Source organism: Felis catus, chromosome B1 (assembly GCF_018350175.1).
Source record: "Felis catus isolate Fca126 chromosome B1, F.catus_Fca126_mat1.0, whole genome shotgun sequence".
NCBI lineage: Eukaryota > Metazoa > Chordata > Mammalia > Carnivora > Felidae > Felis > Felis catus.
In genome coordinates, this window is record NC_058371.1 from 132728231 (window position 1) to 132748858 (window position 20628).

The window sequence follows — 20628 nt, forward strand, 5'->3', positions numbered from 1 at the left end:
TCATCATATAGGCATAACTATTATCTCCATGTCCTGCCCCTTTTCCTTCTCTGGAGAATGAGTAGGGGGTAGTGGGGGGAGGACTGGAAATTTCAAGCTTTTAGTCTAGTCTTTCTGGTGACCAGCCCCTATCCAGGAGCCTACCGAGAATCACCTCATTAAAACAAAAGGCTGAGGAAATTGCAAGGAATTTAGAGCTCTGTGTCAGGAACCAGGGTCAAAGACCAAATATTAGAACAAAACTATCTCCTAGTGCTTTTAGGAAATTTCAAGGGTTTTAGGAATTCCATGCCAGGAACTGGGGGCAGAGACCAATATGTATATTTTCTGCTATCTCATGCCTTTTCTTCATGGTCACAAAATGGCCTTTGCATCTCCAAACATCATGTTAATGTCAAGCAAAGGAGACTAGGGTAAGAAAGGAGGAAGCACAGTACTAGCTGTATAAGCTTTTCTTATCAGGAAGAGCAAAAGCCTTCCAGAATTCCACATCCCTCCCTTACCAGGTGGCTTGGGTCTAATTTCCAGAACAATGTCATAAGGCCATTAGCTGGGAAAGCATCTATATGAAAGATTGGGAAAGCAAAATAGGCTGGAAATATGCATCTGCCAAAGTAAGTTTTTGTCTAGGCTTTGCATTTGTCCTCTCCTCAGATTGTCCCTGTTCCTCTCTGCACCCCATCCCCTTCTTTGTCTGGAAGGAGGTAGAACTAATAAAAGTGATAAAATGGAAATTTGTTTCAGGAGCTAAAATTTGCCTTATAAGAAGTTATAAATGTACAACAGAGGAAGGAGTGTAGAGAGACGGGAAGCAGGGTATCTTCGCTGGAGCAGAGGGGGGTCAGAGGAAGAAGGAAATGCTGGCATAAGCACAGTGGGATTCGGGAAAATGGTTGAGATTTACTCAAGGGATTAACTTCATAACACTGCCTTTGCCAGAAACAGAACTAATCTTGTTGCCTCTGAAATGAAGCACCACAGACAGCAGACTTTCTTATCGATTATTTAATTACAGATTATCATAGGAGAGAGATTGTTGATTTTCATATCTATAGAGCAAACAACAAAGGAAGGCTTTTGTGACATTCACAAACTATTTTTAAATGACTCCTATTCCACAAATCCTTAATTTTTCTTCTTTAAAAAAAGCGGCATAACTTTGAATTTCTTACTGTGACCATTATGATAACAAATCTCACGAGGAGGCCAGGTTTCTTGGCTTACTCAATTGTCCGCTCTGCCCTTCCTCATCTGGTCTGCTCTCAGGTGACTCTCCTTTTTCGTCCCATCATAGACGACTAGGGATTTGAACTTTCATCCTGCTGGAAACTTCTAGTGGGCTAGTCACCATCACTCTCACTGGAACTGCCACTGTCAGATGAGTCACTACTGTCCTGCTTTCTAGGAGGCCTAAACCTTCTACTGGAAAGGGGTTTTCTGTAACCCCAGGAGCCTTTTCTTTGTGGCACACCCTTATTCCGTGTGGAATTTTGTCTGTGGGGAACATAATGATTTCTTCTGTTGTGTGTTATTATAGTCCCCTCATTATTGAGGCCATTATGGGAACCTATTTCATTTTTAACTTCATTATCTAGATCTCGAGAAGGAACAAGCCGGCCCTGACTTTTGCCCTTACTGGGAAATCTTTGTTTTTCATTTGAGATTGCTTGATTCCTATTAGAATGCTCTGTGCCTTTTCTACTAGTACCTTTGCCATTTTTTGGAATTTCATTATAATCAGTGCTTTCAGCTATATCACTACTGCCTTCTTTTTTTTTCTCTTTTGAGGGTGGATGAGGGTAATGAAACTCTACTTTTCCTTGGTGAGCATTTTGGCTGCTGGCATCCACTCTGTTTCCTTCTTTTCCAGGGAGTTCCTTAAAGTTGGTGCTACCTATGATGTCATTGCTGCCCTCCACTACTAGGCTTACATCAGCTGTGTTTGCTTCTTTCCTTGTTTCATCCCTGGTTCCAATGGTATTTCTGCCATTTTCTTCTTTTTCTGGGATCTCATTGTAACCTGGTCCTCTTGCATCGGCTTCACTCGGGCCAGAAAACTCTGTTTGAATATCTGTACCTTTTAGGTCGGGACCAATAGGTTCCTCTTTACCAGAAATGTCCTTAAAAGGTTGACCATCTCCACTGAAAGGAGAGATATCATTGTCCCCCCTCCCTTGAAGATCTGGGTAACCACTGCCTTCAAAATCACTGGGGATTTTTTTGAGTTTTGGGAGCTGTTTTGAATAGTCAGTGTTGTATTGAGTAAGGTGTGTGCTTTTGCTTTTAACTGGAATGTTCTGAGCTTGGGGATCTCTTTGATAATTCTTCCTATCTTTTGAGGGGACTTTAACATAGTTCACACTTGCTGGGATTTTGCTTAGAACATTTCTGTGTTGGTTCTCTTTGTTTTCTTCTGCCAAGAGTTCAGTCACAGTCCCTGGCTCCATTATATGTTGCATATTATTTCTAATAAGAGCTGTACCATGTTCTTCTTGGTCACGTAGTTTGCTGATTGCATTGTCTCCATCATCAACCCCATTATTCCCAGTGGATTCAGGATAAATGTATCTCTTTTGGTCACTGTGGGCATTTTCTTTGTTATTAATAGTATCATCTTCATTTGTTGCCTGTCTGTTTTCAAAAGGAGTTTGGGTTTTGCTACTTTGATTATTTTCATTGGCTCCAACAATGGACAAGCTTTTCTCTCTTTCCTGGACAATGTTTTCTTTAGGTGCTGGTTCTTGATTTCTTCTTTTACCAGAATTGTGATGAGCAATACTGTCTTTCTTCTTTTCTTCCTGCTAAAGTATTTTCAACATAAAGTATTATTTTATGTTAAATTTTAAAAATTTAATAATTCTTAGGCATAAAGTATTATTTTATGTTAAATTTTAAAAATTTAATAATTCTTAGGCAATTTAAAAAGAATTACCCACCAGATACTTAAAAGAAAGACTATTAACTCAATAGAGGTTTGTTGGTAGAGATAATTCTGGAATGGCCAAAGTAAGTTTCATGGACAAAGAATGAGCAAGGCTGGAAGGATGGGTAGGATCCAGATATATGGTAGGAAAGCAGGGAGAATATTTTAAGAATAAGTGGCACATTTAAATGTTTGGAAATAGGAAACATCTGAAAGATAATACGAATAAAACTGTGGTTTGAATATAGAAATTCTAAAGAAACGAATAAGAAATAAATTTGGAAATGTAGATTAGGTCCTGATTTTGAAGAAGGACCTGAATTTAAGGAGCATATGCTTCAAGAGTGGTCCTCCTCAAACATAGAGACATAATTGATAAAATAAAAGAAATTGAAACCATAGTTAAAATTTCAATGACAACATTGTTGTTGAGACAAAGACAGATATTTAGACTAAAAGTGAAAAGTTCACTATTAAAATTTTTATGAGTACTGCACCAAATATTAAGATGTTTAAATGCAAATTGGTTATAGCAATATTTTTAGCCAAAAAAAGTCCTCATCTTGTGACTAGTAAGTCATTGCAAGTGAAATGTAGTTCATATTTTAAAAAATAATTATTCTTTCTCTCTGCTCTTGCCCTGGTCTTCAGAGGTATTTATCTGCCTAAAGGAAGATTTTCTTTTCATTTCTTTTTTTTTTCTTCTTGTTTTCAGAAAATAGACAAATAGATGAATCTAGGTGATACTAAGTTTTTGACATTCAAAGAATTTTCAGTGTTCCAAACCCAGTCATTGTCAGAAAAAAGGATTCATTAATTTTCTTTTCTTCCCTGCTTGTCATGCAATAAGCCAAATTGGATAGTCTAGATCAATAGTTCTCAAATTTAGCATTTATCAGAACCATTTGGAAGGCTTACTAAAACAAGTATTGTTGAAACCAATGGCCAGAGTTTCCTGGAGTGGGGCTCTAGAATTTGCATTTAATAACATTGCCCAGGTGATGTTAATAGCTGCTGGTCTGTAGACCACATTTGAGAACTACAGTTCTAGATCATAAAGTTTAAGTAATGGATATCTGGACAAGGAATGTCCCTGAATGATAACAGAATGAAAGGAGAAAGTGGAGAAGAAAAATAAAGTGTTTATCCATATATCTCAATTTATCCTTCTTTTGGGGAAGTCTGCAAAGATGCTGCTTCATAGGCTGTATTTAACCAACCTGGGGTGCAGCCCAGTTGCAATAAGCTTGGCAGAACAATGTAGTCAAAAAGAGGGGCTGAGATCAACTTTGCCCATGCCACTCAACTGTTTCCCTGTGGCACAGGCTAGATATGGAAGCATCTGCAAGTCTGTTCAGGAGCTTTCCAGAAGGTGTCACTGTGGAGGGAATGAGGTGACTCTAAAAGGAGCAATGTAGATGGAGCATACACATTATGGACAAAAGTGAGACATACTCAGACATAGAGGGGTCTAAGCCAAGAGAGGCTAAAACACTACTGGGCCCCAAATAAGACTGTACTATACTGATCCTAAGCGATGGTAGCCAGAGACTTCATCTTAGGATACAAGCAGGGTAGGAAGCACACAAGTGGTCAAGCAGCATTGCCCACACATGTCTGAGGATTCCACATCTTTCCCTCCACTATGGTGTTACCCATGTGCGTTCATATGGTATATGGTATGTAGGGGGTATGTATGTAAGCCATATCCTACTGTCTCATATGCCTGTATGCCACCTTAGAAAAGGAGAGTGAGGATCTGAATGTTTTTATCCAAAAGAAACTAAAATACTTACTTAAAGAACTATTACAGTGATTTAATAACCTTTAGCTTAAGCAGGTTGAATTGAAATTAATTTCTGCATGCTCCCTCCCCCCTTCCATTAACTCATGGGTAGGAGCTCTTGAGCAACAGAGCAATGATAGATGAAACAAATAACATACTTTCTCTTCACCTCAAAATCGTAGCGTAAGATAAAATTGACAACACCATGACATAGGCCTTTGAACTGGTAAGTAATACAGAATGAAGAATAAGAGATATTTATTGAGGGGCTGGAACATGTAAGAAATTGGGCTGAGTGCCACATGTTCTAAGCAATACCTGATGACTTATGGAATGGCAGAGACAATAGTCCTGCAGGGGCATAGAGGGTGGGGGGTGGAGGAGTGGGGGAGGGACCTCATTTCCAACTGGGGCTCTCACAGACTTACAAAGTGCTGGAGATCTGTAGAGCCTGAGCCTCTAGGGCAAAGAATTTGGATTTATTTTGCAGAGAATGAAGAGCTAGTGAAGATTTATGAGCAAGGGACTAACAATAAAAATCAGCGTTTAGGAGGAACAGCAGTAAGAAAGAACAGTTAGGAGGATGCTGCAATGCCCACACCTGAGATACAATCACTTGGATTAGGGTAATGCCAGATGAAAACATTACAAAGAAAAAACCTTCTGTTGGTGCCCAAATAGAGGAAAGGTTAATAATGATAATGGGCTGCAGTATTGATCTGTAAAAATGAAGACAAGAGAAAAAGATACTGGCTTTACTTTTAGACATATTGGTGTTGTGAGAATGTAAACCTGAGCTTGAAAAAGCAATATTCAGTTGGAGATAGGCATCACAGCCTTTCAGGGTCACCTAGTACCAGTCCTTCCTGGCTTCATGACCTATGGTCAGCTGTTCCCTCCTTGAACACTTTTTGGGCTAACTGCTTGTTATGTTTTATGTGAGATCTTTTCATTTATATTCTAATTTTCATTATATTCTATTTTTTCGAGTTTTTTTTAACCTACAACTAGTAACTAGTATTTCTTTTTTTCCTAAAGCAATAATGATTAATTTATTTCCTCTTTCATGTGCAAACTTTCTAATGTTTTGAAAAGTTAAGATTCCCTCCAAACTCACTGCTTTCTCTTCTCCAAGTTGACACTTGCAATTGTCAATTATTAGGTCACTATGTTCAGTCCTGTCATCTTACCGTGGATCTCCTTTAGCCTGTGGGGTCCCAAACAACCCCAGACTCTGATATAGCCTGAGCAGCCCAGAGCACACAGCGTCTAGTAGCTTCCTTGCCCTGGCAGCAGCCCTGTTTTTACTAATGCAGCTTAATTTTGTCTCTCCCGCCCCCTTTTTTTGGCCACCACTTCAGTCTGTTGGCTCTTGTTGAGCATGTGGACATTTTCTTGGATGTATTAACTAAATATGTGAAAATACATGAGAACTCCCAGATGGAGGAAAACAGTGTAGTCAGCTGGAAGCTTGCCCTCACAGAGCAAATGTGTAGGGAAGATAAAGGACATCGAAAGCCCACATTCAGGGAAGCCAGGGTAATGGGGAATCACATTTAGTGAAACAGGAGGCAAGAGGTGCCAAATGGTCTTTCTTGATCCCTCAGCCAAGCACTCATTGAGAGTAGGTACACTATGCAAAGAGCACGGGTATTTAAGATTTTTCTATGAGGAAAAAACACAATAGAAACAAACTTTATAGTGGATTATTTCTGGATAAAAAGTACTTTAAACATTTGACTTATTTTAAATCATTGAGTCTTAGTTTTACGTGGACATTTATATTTTCCTTTGCAATCAAGTTCATTTGCTCATTGTGAATATAGCTATTTGAGTTAAACATGTGCATTAGCAAATCAACAAATTATAATAATCTCTTCTTATTTTTTTTCTCTCCCTACTGTGCATGGGAAGTTTTGTTTTCTTTTTGGTGCTATCAAGCTTTAAAAACAGTAGCAGGTATACTAATTGTGTGCATTTCACAAAAGACTGAATAGAGTTCTTTTATAAATGAAAACGTGAAACAACTTTTAAACTGTGGAATGTGATGGTCAATCATTTTTACATTTGTTATGTTAAATGACTTCTGGTGCATCACTGACCACATGATGGTTCTTGTATCAGTGGGCTGGAGATTTTCTATGCTCTGCTTTTCTCTCTCCATTCCCTGGTTCATAGTATTCTTTTTGTGGAGTTTTGTGGAGAGTGTCCTCTATCACCTACTTGTTTGCTCAAATTCTACTCATCCTCCAAGGCCCAGCTCCATTATGTCCATTACGTAGCTTTCCTTAAACACCAGGCTAGGAACTGATCTTTTTCTACTCCAAGTCCCTAGAAGCATGGTTTTGGGGGTACTATTCCCACAGCACTTTGCATATTCTGTCTTGAGTTATAATGACTTTTATGAGCGCCTTTTTTTTTTTTTTCTTGTCTAACTCTAAGTTCCTGGAGAGAAAGCGTTAACTTTTCTCAATTATTTTATCTCACATAGTATCTTGCACAACAGGAAGAGCTCAACATATATTGATTACCACAAATAAGTTTCAATTTACTCTATATAACAAATGTAACAGGCAGTTAGTCTTAGAGATGCCATCTAAAGAATAAGGAGCAGAACAAAATAACATTCTGAATAGAAACTACTACTTTCATGAGAAACGAAACCAGATTTGGAAACAGTAAATAGTCCTTTTGCTGATGGCATTTTAAGCTGTTTCCAGCTCTTTGGCCAATGAATCTGCAAGAAGGGACTGAATGAAAAGAATTATTGTCCCACTCCAGGGACAAGGCCCTTATTCTTTCTTTTCCAAGCATCCTGACCCAGATGGAGTTGTCAGTGGAATGAATTTAAGGGGAACTAAAGCATGTCACTCTTTAGTCTAAAATGATTTCTCCAATAGCCATCTAACCTCACCATTGGAGCATATGATAGAATATGCTCAGAAACTTTCCTTATAAAAGATCAGGTGTTACTCAGAAGCAATAAGAAAAAGGCACAGGCATTGGGGGTCCACAGTACCACATCTGCAGGGGTAGGTCCCAAAGCAGGGCAGGATTTGGGTCAGGGCAGGAGTGAACCATCTGTGTCAGGAAAGCTCTGGAACACAGAGTTCTATAGCAGAGATGCTTAAGGAGCCAGGGACTGTGGGAAAAGGACGAAGGCACCAGCCACAGACAGAAACCCAGAGTAATCAAAAGTAAACTTGTCTCCTCTATGGTTTTCCCCTAGGGTTTGTCCAGAGTTTGGCGCATGATAAGGAACTTCACTCGGAGATTGAGCTTACCTTTATGTCAGTGTGATTTTTCCTCCCAGAAGATGTGTAAACATACTTAAACATGTAATACCCGTGTTTCTCATGGTGGCCTTTATACGTTATCTACAAAGACATAACATTGTATTAAGATGTGTTTATATCATATTAAGTTTTCTGGTTCTCTTTTTGGTTGTACAAGACATTCTTTAACTTAGGTGAAGTCAAATTCTGCCTCTGACAAATGGTAGTGCTTCTTATAACCACAGGAGAGCATGTATCAGCCAGCTTCTAAGGATAAAACTTGTCCCTTTCTTTTCTACATGCCTGTAAATCTGTTTTCCCTAAGGATGACTATCAACTGTTCTCTCTCTCTCTCTCTCGCAGGGTGTATTCAATTTTATTACCAAATTTCAATGGAAATGGAGTCTTTGGAAATATTTTCAGGTGGAAGGCCTTGTAAGGATTAGGAGAAATGCAGGTTTTACAGTATCCATGTCTGATGTCTAACTGGAAAAACTCACAGCATGAACATTCAGGCTCTCTTATGTTTGCAGCATTTGCCTTTGTAATTTTCAGCTGAGATAAAGGACAGAAGATTGTTAGGTCCTAGAACAGAATTTTCTGAGACTGCTGTGAGAAACCATGGTAGGCTGCAATTTGGTGACATGAAATGCTGAGGGTACTTGTTTAATTTTCTGGATGCATATGGACAACTAACCCCACATAAACATAAGATTTGTTAACTCCCCGCCCTTTGCTTTCTCCCTCATTTGTTGTTTTGTTCTCATGTACGTGTGTGGGGAAAATAGTTTGCTAATAATACACCAGAAGTCTTACTCACTTCTCCCTCTGAAGAGAGAAATCACAGTGAAGAGAAACAAATCCCAATTCAGAATGTTTCTCTCTTCTATCACACATTGTGTGAATTAAGTGCCAAATTACGTTGTATAATTTTGCATCTGCGTTCTAAGTGCACAAGAATATTTTGACAGTTAAAAATTTCCTCTCATGACTTTTTTCTTTACAGAGTTGAAATAGGTTTATTTGAGAAAAATAATTCTGTTTACCCTCTGTTCTTCCACACAGTCTTCCTTAGTTTTCTCAGTCTGTGGTTGAAATGTCTGGAAGGGAACAAAAAATAAAACTTCACCAAACATTCATTCTTTCATCCACTTGTGCACACAATAATTGTCTCATTTATTTTTCTCTGACTGGGTTGTACTATTCAGTGTGGAAAATCATTCCAACCAAAGAAGATGCATACGTTACAGTCATGTTTATGTTAGTCCTTGCAGAAGAGGGAGCCCGTATTCCTCCTCCAGAGGGAGACAAGGCCATCTCCATCATAGAACCATATTCAGGCACAGGAGCATTGCCAGGCTGGGGAAGGGGTGCCACTCCAGATGTGGAAGCATGGATGTCTCTGATATCAACTGAAAAAGAAGTTTTCACTGGCACATGGAGAGTTGTTCAGTATCAGTGAACCGAAATCAGAATCTGATAATGTGGATTGTATGTGTGTATTGATTGTATAAGTTTAGTAATTGCTGTATGAACAAAGAACTGATGTTGCTAATGGTCCAGCAAGAGTAAAACCATAGCCCTGTATGTAAGGGTTAGGATCACACCCAGGAATGGGACTTTGTTGTTGCCAGTCACCCGAGCAGAGATTTCTTTCAGGGAAAGGAAAATGCAGTGGCCTATGTATCGGGACAAATACTTTCTCTTGATCTGATATGAAAGTGTCCAAAGATCTTGAGAATACCTGGGGTGAGAGGCAGCTATTGAAGTGCAGAAATGCCAGGAACTAGAAAGGAATAGCTACAGGCAGCTTGTTCCAGGCTTTGGGGCTAAAATTTAGGTGTCACAGGAGAGCATTCAGAAGAGGACCTGAGAATTTTGGAGCAAGCCTGCTGTGGAAGAACAGACATAATTCTTTTAGTCCCAGTATTTTTATTTTCTTATTTATTTTTGAAATTCCTAGGTTATCTCAGATTTGAGAAGAGGAACCAATGGGTGGGATTAGTTTGTGTTTAAATGCATGTGCTAAAGTGGAAGCAGGCATCATGGTGGTATCAGTCATAGAAGAGAGAGAAACCCTCAAGAGAAAGATGAAATAAAAAGGTCTTATCTACCTAGAAAGTATTCTTCCTGAATAAACTTTAATGTTCTATATTTTTCTGCAATAAGATCTAGGCAATTATCCTTTCGGATATTGTACTTCTGCTCTCTCTGGGATGACCTCTACAAACTACATTTCCCAAGCTCCTTTGCCATCTGGGTTCGGTCTGGGTTTGGATGATGGGAGGCCTAGCTTGAGCTTGAAAGGTAGAAGGAGAGTGACCAAGGCTCTCTCTGGGGTTGCATCTCTGGGATGGACATACCTCTTTTGTGGTCCTATATTTGTTGCCCCCCTCTCCCCCCCACTCAGGGCACAGAGAACAGCACCTCCTTCTTTGTTTCTTCAGCCCAAGGGATGCTAGTAGCTTCAATTTTGGGTTGCCTCACCACCCTTGATTTGCTCTTTCTCTTTGTCCTATTACTTTATAATTATCCTCCAAATAAAATCCCTCTATTGAACACCCACCCTATTGTGGGTTTTATTTTCCTGACGGGACGCTGACTGATAAAATTATCTTAGAAATAAATTCAATACTTTACTAAAAGTGTGCTATTGGCTTGGCTCCAAGGCAGATCTGCCTAACATTCCATTACATGCTAGAAACAAAAATAGCTTGTCAATAATACCAATATTTACATAGCACTTTACAGTTTGTAAGCTATAAAATTTATATCTACATAGGCAGTAGAAGAAACAAAGTTGCCTATGCTTAAACTGGTGGTAGTTGTCGAAGTGAAGGAGATATTTTAACTGAATCCTCAGTCTCAAAGTTCCAGGGTTAAAATAATAAATTTTTAAGTGGCCTGCTATATGCAAAAAAGAATAAGAAGAGGAAATGTTCCTGAATTTTACATGAAGTACCTTCAAGGCATATTTTATAATTCAATCCATTATTGACATTTTTTCTTATGTTGGTTCTTCTATTAGCCTGTGCATGTAAATTTAGATCATTGTATCATTTCTCAAAAGTATCAACACTGTGAAAATAATTCTGAATATGAGGCTACAGAGAAGAGAAACCTAAAAATGAGATGGGTAGATATTAAACAAGAGAAAAAAAAAACAACAGGTTGGGGTATTCGGAATCTTCTTATAGAACACACATACATATGAATTAAAAACTATACTCGGTAAGATAGAATACTTTAATATAGTTCATGATAATCATGAACTTACAACAAAGTAACTTAGAGTCTTTGTAATCTACTGCATGTTGATGAATATTAATTGAATTGCATGGCCCAATAACCATCTTTTCTCCCATTTTTCAAGTTTTATTTTTGAAGGAAACCAAAATGTCACCCCCAAAATATGCTTCTTTGACATAAAAGTTATTTTGAACTGGGGGTACCTGGGTGACTCAGTTGGTTAAGCATCTGACCCTTGACTGGCTCAGGTCATGATCTCACGGTTCATTAGTTTGAGCCCCACGTTGGGCTCTGTGCTGATAGTGCAAGATCCTGTCCCCCTCTTCCTCTGCCCCTCCTCTGTGTTCGCTCTCTCTCAAAATAAATAAATAAACAAAAAAAATTATTTTGAACTGAAGGCAATTAAGAAGTAGAAAATGCAGAATAAGTTCCCCTTTTCAGCCTCAAGGCAGGAAACCAATTCTCCTGTTACTGGAGATAGACTCTTATCAGTTCAGAGATGGCATCACAAGAATCCACAGGAAATTTTGTTAAACTAACTTAATCCTCCTCATTAAGGAAGATAAGGACTACCTAGCCCTTGTTGGACTACTAACCCAAACCCCTTTGTCTTACCAAATTGCCACAAATTGTTTGTCTAAAAGGTATAAAGGCTTCCTGCTTTGGTCACCTCTTTGGGTCTTCATTCTCTTGTGAAGGCTTCCACGTGCATGTAGAAATTTAATAACATTTGTGTGCTTTTCTCCTGTTAATCTGTTTCTGTCAGTTTAATTTGCTGACTGAGCCACAGACCCAAAGAGGGTTGAAGAAAACTTTTTCCCCCTACAGTTTGAATCTGGATTGTAATTCCAAAACAGATGTGAGTGACTCAGTATATTCTAATTTCTGATACCACAATCTATTATTAAACAATTGAGGTAATTGCTCAAATGAGATCTATATATCTGGGAGAAAACATTACATTTAGCCATTCATAATTACAAATTTTGTCTCTATGTCCTTGCTGAGCCTCTTTCATCTGAAAGACGCATCCCTCCCTTCTTCCCCCACATTCACTTTGCAATTCTCCCACGCTTGAATGTGGCCCTGTAATGGAGAAGGCATTGTGTCTCCCTCTGGGAAGGATGCTGGCTCCCTCTCTTGACCAGTGGTAACTGGATTGATATTGACATAACATTTACTGGAAAATGGTCACAGGGTGCCATTCCAGCTGTTCCTGGGAATATGTTGCTCGAAATAGATTTGTCCTCAGCTGGCGGGATTGAGCTGGGTCAGCAAGACCCACTCAACCCCCGTCACGCCTAAGCACATGCCTCTGTGGTGATGATTGAGCTGAGTTGTGTGGATTGGGGCTGGCAGATGCCTATTTTAAGCAGTATAGCCCACCACAGGACTGTGAAAGGATATGTGCTAAGAGGGGCCATGCTTTCCTCAACTTCTGCTGTCCTCACTAGATGGTGTGGTTCATGCTCATCACTGGATTACCTAACTGGTCACTCACTTGCTCAAGACCTATATTTAAGTACTTCCAGCAACAGGATGACTACTTATTTCCATGCTCTCCAACTGGAATGGTTGCTCTGAAAAGCTAGGATGCTTTTCATACATTATCTAATTAGCACTGTGTCTACACTATAGAAAATATTGGTAGCACTCAGCATTTTCACAAGATAATTTAGTCACATCCTGAGTACCCATCTGGGTGAATCAGGGGAAGAAAAGATACAAAAGGAAATTGCAGTTCAATTTATGTTAAACCTAGGGGTCCTTTTTCCCATTTTTAGCCTTGCTGATGAAGTGAAAATCATTAGCAGCATTTCACAGTGTTGGGGTGTTGCAAGAATTACAGGAAAGGTCTGGTTTTCTTCCATTACCATGTATATACAAAATTTAGTTGGTCAGCCTTAAAACAATCAGGTCGGTTTTTGTTTTTTTTTTTTTTCAGTTTTAAAATACTGAGAAGTTCTTTAGCTATACTTTGGGTCCCTGCGCATTTACTGATTAAAATTAGCTGATTTGAAACACTGTGGCTGGCTACTAATTTTCTCAAAAACAACTCTTTTTGGCATTTCTTAAAAGGCAACATGTTGACATTTTGTAATTCAGCACATGTTCATTGAGGTCCTCCTTGGTGTTAGACATTGGTGTCAAGTGCTGGATGCTTTCTGTTTGCTTGGTACTTTATTACAACTAAACTAAGTAGGGGTTACTAATTTAAACAACATGCTTTAAAAAAAAATAGAGCAAGAGATACTATGATGCATATAACTGAATTGGTAAATGCTTACTGGTGCTGCCCAGGTCACGCTGAAAAGAAGGAGTCCCAAACAAACAATTTGCATCTTCAAGACTCTCTGCAAAAAGACATTAATATTTTACCCTAAAGCAATGCCAATTATGAGCTGCAGTCCTAATAATAAATAAAACACAAAAGTATACACAAACATCCTTCCTCCAATTGTCCATTTTCGTATTTAAAAAAAAAAGTATAATTTATATCCAAGTGTAGGTACTTTGAGAGCTTTCACATGTCTAATTATTATAATGTCAAAATGAAAACTGTCCAATGCTATTAAAACAAGTCAGTTGATAGAAATGAAATGTATATGTGTGTGTGTGTATACACATAACAAATAAATATATATATATATTTATTTATATATATTTATATTTATATATTGTTCTATTGTCAGCCCAAACTTTTCCCTTTTGTTTTTAGAGAGAGATCATTTAATTTGATTATTTGTTTAACTCATAATAAGTTAGTGTAACAACTCAGATTCCTCACATGAGGGCCAGCATAGCAGGCTCCACTGTGAGGAATAAACTCTTCTCTGCTACCAGGATGGTCCCCCAATATAGGTCCTTATATTCATCAGCAGTATATCTGAGCAAGTAGCCATCTGTGGGCTCCAGAGTGAAACAATTTACGTAATCCTTATATTAGTAGCTAAAATGCATTAAACTCTAAAACGAGCCACCACTGTCCTAAAATTCTCTATATATTCAATTAATTGAGCCTCAAAACAACCCTATGAGTTAGATGGCATTACTATTCCTGTTTTAGATTAGGAAATAGACCCAGAAAGTCAAATAAATTTGCCCCTGAATTCCCAGGGGGCAGAACTGGGATTAGTACCCAGGCAATGTAACCATAGAGACAGTGTTCTTAAGAAAGAGTCTATGCCATCTTGAGTAAGTTTTTATTCTTTCATCTTATTACAGAAAAATCTACACGTAGTTGATTTAAAGGCAAACAATAATTTATATTGAGCTCAAAAAATTATGTTTGAACATTACCATTTAGCTAGGGATAAAGGTAAATGTTTACACTTTGGTGAATATAGTCAGAGGATCTAGTGGGCCCATTTAAGTCAAGTAGCCATTATTGAAAAAAAAAAAAGTCAGTATAACTGTGGATTACTAATCTGTTGATTTTTTAATGAATATTAAGTATTTTTCTGACTACCACAGAGAAATATAGCAACCAATATGAGAAATAAAAAAATTTACACCACTCTTTGAGATTATTTGGGAAAACGCTTTTAATGGGAAAAATAATCCAAACACTGTGCAATCTTTAAACATTTCAAGGTAAAAATTTTCATTTGGAGAAATAATGTAACTATTAAATATATTCTAAAATTCTAGGCTATTCTCTTCTAAATTAATACAATTTTCAGGATCTTAATTCTAGCTATAATTTAGCCATCCAAGCATTTTAGAAATCAGCACAAGTCATTTATCAAATGACTTAATGCTGATCAGTAAAATATCTGCACAGATGAGGTTTAAAACTATGCATATGATCACATTATCCTTATTCTGGTTTGTAAGTGAAGGTATAGAGTAAAAGCAGAGTCTTTGAGTTATTGTGGGTCTCGATAATGCTAACACTTAAACCAAAGAGGAAGTTGTACCAAGCCATCAATTTTAGTTGATAATTTCCAGAACTTGGTAACACATTTTATATTTTATAAGCCAAAGCACTAAATATTACACAGTTATGCTGAGTAGGGAATACTTACAGTATAAATTTATTTTCAAAAGCAATGTCCCTACCTGGATAGCATAGATCTTGAAAATGTAAACTACATTATAAAGCTATTTGCTATCAAGAATATCAAGAGAGCCAAATTACCTGGTATCTTTTACCTTCAGAATACCTGGCTTCTTCCACAGGATTAGCAGTCTCTGAGCAAATTTTGCTGAAATTTAAAGTTTGTTAGAATTCCCAATGGCCAATCAGCATAGACTCACTTAGCACTAACAAACAATTTGTTACCAGTGCCCACAGATAACCATAGGGGGCAAAGTAATTTTAATCTAAAAATGTTTTTGTGGTGAAAGCTGCTATCAAATGTTCCAGAAAGTAGGATAAACAGAAAATATAAATACCCCAGTTTGGTGTATGATGTTGTCAGATAATTAAAATTGATTTCAGAACTATTGAATAGGACTCTCTGAATAACTAACAAGTGCATAAGTGGAAAACATCTTAGCTATCCTTTTGTGTAGAAAGTTTATAATTTCAATTCTGTCTGAATTAAATTTAGCAACATTCAACAAAAAATGTATTGAGTGCCTATTTATGTGACAGACACTGGGGAAACAGCAGTGAGTGAAGGAGCAGAAAAAATCCTGTATTCTTGGAGCTTATAATCTGGTGGGGAGGCTGACAATGAACAAGACAAATAAGTAAAATATATAGATAAGTCAGAGAAGAGATGACAAACACTGGGGGTGGGGACATGGGGACACTAGATTGAAATACTAGATAGGGAGTTCCTGGGAAGGTGACTTTTGAGTAAAGACCTATAAACAACTAACATCTAGGGGGAGAAGAAGAACATCTAGGGAGAAAAAAGAGAAGAGGAGAACCCAAGAGACAAGAGCCTGCTGACTTCTCCCAGACACAGAAAAGATGGCAGTTTGGCTGGAAAGACTGAATGAAGTCAATAGTGGGAAATGAGGTCAAAAAGGTAGTTGATGGCAGATGACATAGGGCCTATAGATCATTGCAAGGCTCTTGACTTTACCCTCAGAAGGAACCCTTGGAGGTTTGGGGCAGAGCAGTAACTGAAGTAAGGAAAGGCAGAGATGGGCTAGGAAGCTCTTGAGGAAATCCAGGAAAATGATGATTAGGACTTGAATCAGAGTGATGACAGAAAGGATTGGGGGAACTGGTCAAGTTCTGGATATATTTTGAAATTAAAGCCAATAGGACTTGCTGACATACCAGATGTGGATTATGACAGAAAATCAATAACCAAGGATGACTCTGAAGGTTTTTGTTTTGAGCAACTGGAAGAAGGAAGTTGCCTTTTACTGATATAGGGGAAATGGCAGAAGTGGTTTTGGGAGAAACGTTGAGAGTTTGGGTTTGGATATGAATGTTATAGAATGGTCTACTTAAGACATTGACTTTCTCCAAGAAACAAGTAGCACACCCATATTAGAATAAACCTTTCTGGGGAAATTGCCTGCTCACCTCTTTTGCCCCATCTGTCTGCCAAGATAATGATTGCAATAATTCAGGCTAAAAATATTATAGTACCTGGGGGGATAATTTACATTAGAACTACATGTGAAGCATCAATGAATGATAATGTAAGAATGATTTAATTCAAACCAAAAGATAAGAATTATCTTTGGCTAAACACAATTTTTAACAAACTATAAATTATATATAATGAGATTTAAATAAACTCCCAATTTCTCCTAACTTCCCAAGCAGACAAAAACCAAAATAAAACAAATAAAACAGCCCTTGGATAGCTTTAGCTGAGAGAATGGTGTCTTTTCTAGTTTAGGCTGAATCGCTATTTTTGTTTTGTCCAAATTCTGCAGATCCTTTTTGAGTGTCTGGAGCTGGTTTTTGAAACACTTGCTAGGACTAGAATTTAGGCTGTTGGACTGAAGCCACTGTTGATTCATTACCATTCAACCATGGATTTTAGAATATTTGGGTATTGTCACTGACAACGGGGACATTTAACACTAGTAGCTTTAGAGTCAAACAGACCTGAGTTTAAATACTGACTCCACCACTTGTTTGTTATGGTCAGTGGCTTATGCAACTAAATTGAACTCTTTGAGCCTCAAATTCTTTGTCTGAAAATGAGGAGTATAGTAACAAGCTAAACTTTAATTGAATGATTGCTATGATCCAAGCATTATTCTGAATATGGTCCGATAACTCATGTGAGGATTGCAGCAACTCTATGATGTAAGTGCTGTTATTATCATCCTGACTTTAGCAATGAGTCATAGAGCGGTTAAGTGACTTGCTTAGGTTCACATATGTAGCAAGTATAAAAAGCCTGAAAGGGAGGTTTGAAAATCACTGCACTATACTATTTCATAAGGTCATCATAAACATTAAATTAACAAATGTCTTCAAGATGTTTAGCCAGGTACCTAATTCGATATTAAATGATAAATGATGGCTACCCACTTAACCCATTCTTCCTATCATTAAATAATCATCTGGTACTCAAATGACATTTTTCTGTATCTCCTTTCTGTCTTCTGTTTATTTCCTTACCATGTCTCCTTGTATGAGTTGATGAGAGGAACAAAAGCAATGAAACATTAAAAGAAATATTAAAGTTGAAGCTTAAGAGGATCTGGTGGGATACTTCTCTAATCATAAGTTATAATGACCAGAATTTCAGCAAAGTGCAAATGATTTGGGTGATATAGAAGGAAGCTAACAAGGAAATAGAAGTAAAGAAAAGGAAATGACAAGCAAAAATGTACAGTCAACCTCAAGACTGATATTAAGCTGTATAAGCAGTAGACAGATGTGAATACCACTAAAATGCTCATTTTAAGGGCACCTGGGTGGCTCAGTCAGTTAGCATCCAACTTTGTTCTGCTCAGGTCATGATCTTGCAATTCACGGGTTTGAGCCCTGCGTGGGGCTCTGTGCTGACAGCTCGGTGCCTGGAGCCTGCGTCAGATTCTGTGTCTCCCTCTTACTCTGCCCCTTCCCTGCTCTATCTCTCAAAAATAAACATTTTTTAAAATGCTTATTTTAATATTCTATTAAAGCAATGAATTATTCAGGATTTCTGTAATAGCAAGTTTGCAGTGTTTACAGGTTTTACATTCTTCTATAATATTAACTTTATACTTTTTTTTTTAAGTTTATTTATTTTGAGAGAGAGAGTGTGTGTGAGTTGTGGGTGGGGAGGATTGGCAGAAAGAGAGGGAGACAGAGAATTCCAAGCAGGCACTGTGGTGTCAGTGCAATCCTGACTTGGAGCTCTAACCCATAAATCCTGCGATCATGACCTGAGCGGAAGGGAAAAGTCAGTCGCTTAACCAACTGAGCCACCCAGGTGCCACGTATTAACTTTATACTTTTGAATGATGCAGATAAAAGAGTAAGCACCTGGTACATGCCTCATATATGGTGCAGCCTTAGAGAATGTTTGTTGGCTTTTCACTGATAATATTTTAAGGTTTCAGATATTTCTTAAATGTGCTTTTTTCATTGACAGTTTGGTTTAATTGGTTTGATTTCTCCATCTGACACAGTACTCCCATTTTTATATGTTTAAACCTTAGCCCTCATAATGGTTTATACAACGATGCAGAGTTTTGAACCCACATTTCCCACAGAACTTAGGGACGTCTACCAGAGGACATGTGACAATATGCATCCTAGTATTTGGAAACTGATACTTCTCTCTCTCTCTCTCTCTCTTTTTTAATGTTTATTTTTGAGAAAGAGAGAGACAGACAGAGACAGAGACAGAGAGTGAGCAGAGGAGGGGCAGAGAAAGACGGAGACAGAATCAGAAGCAGGCTCCAGACTCCAAGCTGTTGGCACAGAGCCTGGGAAAGGGGTGGGGGGGGGGAGGAGGCTTGAACTCATGACCTTGAGATCATGACCTGAGATGAAATCAAGAGTCAGATATTTAGCCAACTGAACCACCCAGGTACTCCTGGAAGCTGATACTTCTCTTAATGAAGGAAGAAATTTTAGTGAAAAAAGAAAAAGTGTAATGCCCAATAGATGAATCATCAAGCAAAAAAATATGTATAACACCATAAACGAAGGATGTCGATGACAAGGGCTTAGGTATAATCTACAAATAAAGTTAGTTCTGCAATCAGTTATTTCTGCAATAATGCCTTGAATCTACACTGTATATTTTGAATATATTCAAATATTTTGTATTTTGCAACAAGTGTTTTTAATTCTGTTGATTTTTCATGTTTCATTATGCCCCCTTTAAGAAATGCCTCTTTTGTTTTTCGTGATTGTATCTTTTACGGCAAAGTTGCTTTACGGTCAATTAATTATGCGGCGAAATGCTTGCGGCAGAAATGCTTGCGGTAGAGAAGCTGCGGGTGAAACTGCTTAGAACCTGTAAGGTATCTCTCCTTAATTTCCCTGATGGGAAAATGTTTAATTCTATCTAAATGTATGTTTTCAGTGAGAGAAAATTCATTGAATTTTAAAAGAAAAATTGAGAGAAAAAATTTGCTTAGCTTGCGGGGCCTATTGAGGAGTAAACTGACAGTAGCTAAATATATATCCTCCCGAGTTAAAATGAATTCAAAGCCTCAAAAAAAAAAAAATCAACTTGGGCCTTAAATTTAGAACCTGCAATTGACAAAAGAAGCGGGGGGAAAAGAGCCTATTCTGGTTGTAAGGTTGCAGAGAACAAACTGGGGGGGGAAAAACGAGAATGATCATTTGCTAAAGTTCTGTGAAGTAGAAATGTTGATTCTACCCCCTTGACTTGCCCCTGAGTTAAGCTTGAACTACAAAACTAATGTAAGTTTACTAAATGTTTTTGTGTCATAAACACTTGTGCCATAACGTTTGTTAGGAACGAATAACCAAAGGTAAAGAACAGCATTCTGGTTTTTTTTTTTTTTTAAAGAAAAAAAGTTGTCCTCACACCATCTGTATTTAACTGGAAAACAAAACCAAACTTGGAAGCAATAGAGAAGGGCAAGAGATCTTCACTTGGATTTTCTTCTGGTTTTTGGCTGAGGGCTCAAGAATGGACACTTCCACAGATGATGTATGTAGCCTGGCTTTCCTGGGTCACGCTGACCTAGAGTTGCTCCTTAAAGAGATTTTAAGATGAAAGTAGTCCATGGGACGTGTTTCATTTTGTGGTGGCTTCTTCATTTCTTACACGTCAGTTGAATGAGAGCAATCATATAAAATGTTAGCTAACTAGGCACCTATGCTGTCGGTTCCAGCTATGGGACCCTTACCCAGGAGTAAGGTTTTAATTGTTTTGTTTGTTGTTTTGTCCTCTCATGTATTCTGGAATGTTACACCTATCTTCCCTGTATTTGTGCTCTAGGCTCAATTGTCTTTATTTATATATACATAAATATATATATAATTAATATTATAGGAA

The 20628-nt window shown here is 37.9% G+C and overlaps 1 protein-coding gene across 1 annotated transcript; it reads right to left on the reverse strand.

The window, feature by feature from the left end:
- Positions 1-1027: 1027 nt before the first annotated feature.
- Positions 1028-8081, reverse strand: MEPE (matrix extracellular phosphoglycoprotein). The gene is made up of 2 exons (XM_023252235.2): positions 7994-8081; positions 1028-2801 (listed from the first exon to the last, which is right to left on the reverse strand). The coding sequence occupies exons 1-2, from the start codon at positions 8045-8047 to the stop codon at positions 1341-1343; spliced, it is 1515 nt and encodes a 504-aa protein (XP_023108003.2). The 5' UTR covers positions 8048-8081; the 3' UTR covers positions 1028-1340.
- Positions 8082-20628: the final 12547 nt, after the last annotated feature.